The 6948-nt window shown below is 39.5% G+C and overlaps 1 protein-coding gene across 2 annotated transcripts in view; it reads right to left on the bottom strand.

The window, feature by feature from the left end:
- Positions 1-938: 938 nt before the first annotated feature.
- DCP1B (decapping mRNA 1B) overlaps positions 939-6948 on the bottom strand; it is a 42802-nt gene continuing 36792 nt past the window's right edge. For both annotated transcript variants that reach the window (XM_027905736.1, XM_027905743.1), the window contains exons 8-9: positions 3678-3926; positions 939-1913 (exon numbers count right to left, since the gene is read on the bottom strand). In XM_027905736.1, the coding sequence (XP_027761537.1) occupies positions 1833-1913; positions 3678-3926 (330 nt within the window). In that variant the 3' untranslated portion in view covers positions 939-1832. The remainder of the gene's footprint in view (positions 1914-3677; positions 3927-6948) is intronic.

Below are 6948 nucleotides of genomic sequence, written 5' to 3'. Positions count from 1 at the left end.
GCACTTCCCCTCTTTAGCAACTACTTTCTGTCCTTCATTCCACAAAAGGCAAGTTTATGCCTCCTGAACAATCCCAGAAATCCCTTACAGCATAACACAGTGAGAGCAATCCAACTCTGCCAGGGTATGGATGTAACCAGAAGAGAGGGAAGTGAAAAGAAACCCTCAGTTAGCTCAATCCTTGCCTGCTTTAAGATAAGCCTCAGCTTGTCAAGTGTAATGTCAATACTACCTTTGTCATAAGCATCAAGAGTTAACAGATGGCTAAAAAAACATGCCTTTAATTTTTGTAAATTGCTCTGAAAAGCATCAAATAAAGAGGTTTCTTAAATTTCTACTTGCCTTTTTGAAAATAAAAATGTTTCCCCCATGACTGGAAAACCTATCACAAACACAGCTTGAGATGCTTAAGGATTATTTTTACCCACCAATTACAGAAGTTCTGTATGTCAAACGAGGTATCAACTATGTGTCCCCATCATCTTTAAACTGCACTCTCAGATAATCCAACATCACAGACATCAATTATGCAACTGTTTGAATCACGACAACTGTTTGAATTATGACAACTGCACTAATTCAAACCTGCAGCCAAATTTACACGAAGAACTTTCACAGATGAGGCTACTGAGTTGTGCCTACCTCAGTGCCCACAGTAAAGAAGATTGTGGAATCATTTGTGGCTTGCAGTTTGGGTTCTCTGCACCCACAAATGAAATGCCTCCTCAGCAACAACTGTGTGTTCCTAAAGTGTAGTAAACTGGCAGCAGATGCTAGTGAAAATATATAGAAAAATTCTTTCAATCATTTATTCTAATTGATTTAAGACCTCATGTGTCTTCTTACAAGTGTAAAAACCTTTTAAAGTCGTACAAACATGTGACCCAACAATACTAAATACATAGCCCATGGTACAATAAAATAAAATCAGCACACAGTAGGGATTATTCATTTTATTTTCTTAAGAAATGGATCAATGAAATCACTGTGCTCCAGGAACACACTAAAAAAAATTTAATAGGAGTTTTACACCAGGTAGCCTTCACCTTAACAAATTTTCACATTGCTTATAATAATGCAGATTGGACCTGGAATAATAGAAACACGAATCCAGTGCAACCCCAGAGCTATGTGATACATTCACAAAACACCCACCCCCCCCGCCCCGTAATTCCTCAAAACACCTGCAGAATCCCATTTCTACGTCTAGCTAAAAATATTCTTGTCAAAATAGAAAAAGATTTTTCTACAAAAATGTTGGAGGAAGTCATGACACTTCATCTAAATTGCTTTGCAGACAACTAAGCACGATGATCAATCTTCCCGAGACTTTCTGTTCCATGATTTCACCCGGATTTTCACCCGTTCCTAAAAATAGTCCAACATTGCCACCATGTGGTCAGGGATGGGCACGCTCACCGGGACGGCTGCACAGGACGGCTCAGGGAAAATCCACGACAAACACCCAGTCAATGAATGACCACACTGCAAGTAAAAACAAAAGGGAAACTGGATCCCGAGAACTGAGTCCTTACGCAGGGAAACCAGTCCTAAGTGTGGACCAAGATAAGAAAAATAATTTAAGATACTTTGTGATTAAGTCTTCAGTATCGGGACGCTCCCCTCGCTAAAGGCACAATCCATTTCCGCTCGCTTTTTTTCCCCTCAGTACAGCGTGTCTTTGCCAACAAGCAAAATCCATGTGTAAGCACCATGCCTCAGACCATTTGTCTCTTCAAACACAAACATACTTGAAAATTTCGAAATCTTTCTTCCTGGAGTTCAGGAAGCAATGGAAATTGAATTAAAAATAAAAAAAAAACTCCCATCTTTCACATAGACTTTTTCATCGCGGCCTTTCTCACACTGAAGAGATATGCTTCATAAATAATATTTAAGAAGTTGTCATCATTCTGAAAAAAAAAAAACAAAATATGGAGTTGTTAGCAGGATAGGCACTTGGAGTAAAGATTAGAAGGTTATTTATTCCATTTTATGGACCAGATACTTTTCAGCCTTACTCTATTTTTAAAAGCCAGCAATAGGAAGGCCATTTCCTTTATGTAAAAAGACTTATTATTTCCAAGTCTTGCCAAGCAGCCTTACAATAAGTGGACATGACTGTACCTCAGCAAGTAGTAACGAGTACACAGAAAGCAGGTTTTCCAGACTCATGATGGATTTATTCTTGCACGATAACCCAGTGACACTGCAACCCTGTAATTCCCTCTCTTGATCACCATTGACCTAGGGATGTCCTTAAACTGTGTCCTCCCTCACGTCAGTCATAATTCCACGCACGTCTAAAGGAACAGTGAAACCCCCTGGGTCTTGATCCTCTACAAAATCCTACCTGGGCAAATCCCTGCATCTTGTTTAGCTCTTTTAGGCTTAACACTCCTAACAGATGCTGCTCCTTTGGCTCTGAGGCTTAACTTTTTCCTTCTGAAGAACAATTTGCAAGAATGAGTCAACCCACATTAAGAAAGAATGTTTTAAGTAGCTCACATAAACATATGAGGATAATTACAATCAAGATAATATTGATGGAAAATCAGGAGCATCCAAGACTGTAGTTTTATATAATGGAAAATGACAGGTAACAAATTGGCAGTAAATAATTTCCAGGCAACTCAGTTAATCCTAACTATCTCCAAGAAAAGCAGGGTTAAAAACATATTTTACAAGTACAGAGTTACAGAGGGTAAAACCCAATTTTCCTTTACTAGTTTCCTTTTTAATATTATATATACTATCCAGATATTCAAGTATGTAAAGACGGAATAATGAAGTGTTGTTTTTTTTTTAATCTCCAAATAAAAATACAGGGAAAAATAAGAAAAGCCCCTAATTTGTTAAAGATACCATTTTCTTTCTGGATTTATAACGTAAATAGTGTTTTAAGTAACTTCAGCATTCCAATAAGGACTTTTAATTTTGTTCCAAAGACAGACAGGTACATAGTTTTGGCCTACAAAGTGGACCCTTAAACCTGTGTCTCTGTGTCCTGTGTTTTACAGCCAGGTCTTTAGTTATGTAATCTCTCCTCAACTTCTACTCTTCAGATATTCATCACATGGCAAGTTAAGGAAAAACATATTCATAATCATGCATCATCCCAGAGCAGTAAGCAAGCATTATGATGTTGTTAACGCTTTGTCACAATTAAACCTGGAAAACTGCAGCAAAAGGAATTTTATTCAATGTAATTCTCTAGTTCAAATGTGAGCTGAACTAGTATATATTCATGTTTAAAGTCGCTCACACTCATCCCGCAATTTTAATTTCCCGTCTGAATTCCTCTTACTGCTTGCATGCATCTCTGAAATATTTGGCAGCTGGGATAATCACCCATTATTTGTCCTTAGCTAAAAATATAATAGATTTCTCTCTGGCTCATAGGCTGACCTTATAAAGCTTTCAGTCATTTTGTTCTTTTCCATCAAAATTATTATCTCTCCTGAACCCAAAATTAATCAAAATGCAGTTGAAGCACCAGTGTGCGAGAAGAAGCTCTCACAGCCCAGCCTATGTCACAGTGTCCTGTTAGGATGCCAGGCATCCACAGGGAGCACAACTTCCAACATATATTTTCATTATTCATTCAGCCTCTAGACAGACAGTGCTTATACCAAAACGGGATTTTAAGCAAAGGGGGAGAATCCGTGGCGCTTTACCTGGATCAGGTGTAAAAGTGTTTCCTGCAGCTGCATCTTTGTCATGGAGGTGCTGTTGGCTACGGCTGGCTCTGGGGTTTGCAGGGGCAGGAGAAGGTTGGCTGAGCTGGCAGCAGGGTCTTGGCTGGCCGCTGCCAAACGCCCACTGTCACTGGCTTTTGGTGGAGCAGGTGTGGATTGAGTGAACACCATCGGGGACATCAGCAGGGTAGGAGTCACAGTGGCAGGAATGCGTTGAGGTGAGATTACCTGTCCATGGAAAAATAAAGGCATCAATAGAACCTATCCACTTAACTCTATGGGAATGGAGACGATGAAAACTGCAGAGAGGTTGGCAACGGGCACAGAGACTGCTGGAGATTGACACAGTGATGAAAAACTCCAGCTTGGGACCACCTATATGGTCCATTTCCAGATGAAAAGGCCTTCCATCCAACTGGAGATTGCAGCAGTGGATTCAAGTGTGATTAAATCTATCCGATAGGCATATGATCATAGGACAAGAGCATTTTATTACAGAAATCAGACCACTAGTAAATATCAGTACTTAGAGAATGAAGCTGTAAAGTCTTCTACACAGGGACAGTAAGTCAGTAAGTTTAATCTTTGATAATATACTTACATGCAAATATTACTACTAAAGACTCATCGTTGTACCTAATACTAGAAAGTATTTTTCAATTAAAATTTGCACATTACTTTATAAATCTATATATGCATCTATTTTATCTTCTCATTTTACTTAAGGAGAATGGAAAACCCCCAGAGATTAAGTGATTTATCTAAGTATCATAGTGAGCTGGTGGCACTGTCAGAAACAGAACTCCTAACCAACACAGAGTTGACAAAATCAAAATGACCCTCAAAGAGAATGAAAGTCTTGATGCTGCAGCAGTTCTGCAAGTTCACTCAGTATCCTAACCATGGCAACCTGCAAAGATATGTGTCTAATAATTTTTAATTTCAAATTTTGCAATGTATCTTCGAGCCATAAAACACGCGGGATTAGCAAACACTATCAGATGTAAAACACAACAGAAAGTTAATTCACTCAGTATGCAGATATTAGACCTCTCTCCAGGTAATTCTGGTAATAAATCTTAATCCTGAACAGCCATCTTCTTGATATTCACGTACCCAACCTTCTGTTCGAAGAACAAAAAATATACACTAATTGATAGGAGCTCACCAAAGCTCCTTCCTTTTGGACTGGAGCATGATTTATTGCTATTATATAAAGGTGAAGAGCTACTGAATCGTTTCATTCTGTGTCCTAGGTTACATTTCAGTTTTGAAGAAAAATTAAAATAAAGAAAATAAAACTGAGGCTGCTCCCCTAGGTATGCAAACCCACATAATTTAATATTAAAGAACATTTCTATTTTTGTAGCTTGTCTTACTCCTAGTTACGATCATTCTACCCAAGACATTCCTGAACTATGTTAGTGAGACCAAAACACAAAAAGAAATGGAAAGAAATGAGGAGGACAGTTCTCATGCTGTTTAATAGAAAATTTAAGGAAGCAGACAAGACTAGGGGTTAGGAAAGCCTCGTGGATAGCAGAGAGCATGCAATATGCACCTAATGTAAAAACCTCTCCTGCTTTTTCAATATTTACCCAAGTAGGTAAATATTGTTTCTGTTTCTCAAATAGAGAGCACTACTCCAAAACTCTCGACCTGCAGCTTTTTTCCAACCCCATGTCATGCTATCATGACAGTCATCATTAGCCCTGAGTTACAAACTTGCTGTAGGTTTGCTCCAGACAGTCAGGTGGTGCTTATGTTTGCTCACCTCTGCTTGAAAATCAACACTGAATTTAGAAGAAAACCAATGTGAGTCCAAAGTTACATCTCCCTGTGGAGTGAGATCTTTGGACCGGGCACAGATGTTCTCCTCTAAGTGAGAGGATTCTTCTCCTGCCTCTGGAAGGCTGACTGTCCCCAGACACTTATCATAATTTCTGCTCTACTCATCCATGCTGCTGAAGTAACTTCTCTTTCATTTACCTCCAGCAAAATTGGCAGGGTTTCCTTAAACAAGATGACTCTTCCTAATGTGATTTAAAGAATGGATATACAAACTGCTCTGCAAGGGCAGAAACCTCCTGTAAAGGGAAGGTTGGGAGCAGCTGGAGGAGATAAACTGTCCCACTGGCATGGCTGAATCTACCACAGACTGTCAGACCCAGATAGCACACCCCTCAAAATCAAAAGACGTTTTTCTCTGGAGTCCAAGGCAAACAAACAAAACCTGAGACAAACTGCGCTCTTGGTAACATGCAGTTTCTCCTGTCAAACACGTACACGTGTTGTGGTTCAAAAGACATGTGGAGAATTATGTCTTAGCACAGAAACGCTTTTGGTAGGACTTGCCAAGCATATGGAAACTATATGGAATGAGCAATACTGCCATCTACTGGTGACACAGCCAACATCTACACGTTAGTGCAGCACTTCGAACATTTGGGTCAGAAGAAAAGAAAATAAACATCTCTTTTTTTCAGTGCATGGCATTTGTGTCTGTACACTATACTGAAATGTATTTTTTTCTAAGAGTTCATGCTCAAAACTTCTCTCGTATAACAAACTTTTACATAAACCACATGGGTCGTTTTTTGGCTTTTGTTTTTTAATATAAAGGCAAATTTTCAATTCAGATTCAGTTCAGACCACCTTGAGTCACTGGGACAAATGATACCCACCAGAAAACAGGATGTTGATCTTGGCATTAATAGTGCAATTCCTATAACACCATACTTTTGCAGAAAGCACTGAAAATGCTCTGTAGGGACATTAACAGCCTTTGGACCAATCCTACAGCTTTGAGTCACAAGTCATAACAGCCCTTCCAAAATTCTGTTGATCAGCTTCTTTCCCACAGAACCTAACCCGAGTTGCTTGTTCACTCAGCCTCTACTAAATTATCTCCAGCTTTATCAGGTCAACACTTAAATCTCTGAGTCACTAATAACAGAGTAGGAGTCTACTGTCAGCTGTGCAGCAGTGAAGTAAGAACAATGAGAAAGGTGCACAACAATTGTTGCAGTATATAGGAATCCTCCTCTGAAGCCCAAGTGCTCCCTGAGATATCAATTTGGTATTCTGTGTGGCTGCTGGCAGAGAGATGACATGGTAGCTGGCAAATTCACATAACACCATGAGCTACAGAATGCATTGGATATCCTGGAATGCGAACCTGCACCTCTGTTGTTCCTGCATGAGCAGGATCCCATGAGCACCAAGTGCTCCTCTGGAACATCGGAACATC

This window comes from Empidonax traillii, unplaced genomic scaffold, assembly GCF_003031625.1.
Source record: "Empidonax traillii isolate 1590-97213 ecotype Southwest subspecies unplaced genomic scaffold, ASM303162v1 scaffold25:size3598162, whole genome shotgun sequence".
In the NCBI taxonomy this organism is placed as follows: domain Eukaryota; kingdom Metazoa; phylum Chordata; class Aves; order Passeriformes; family Tyrannidae; genus Empidonax; species Empidonax traillii.
This window is presented reverse-complemented; position numbering and strand designations above follow the sequence as displayed.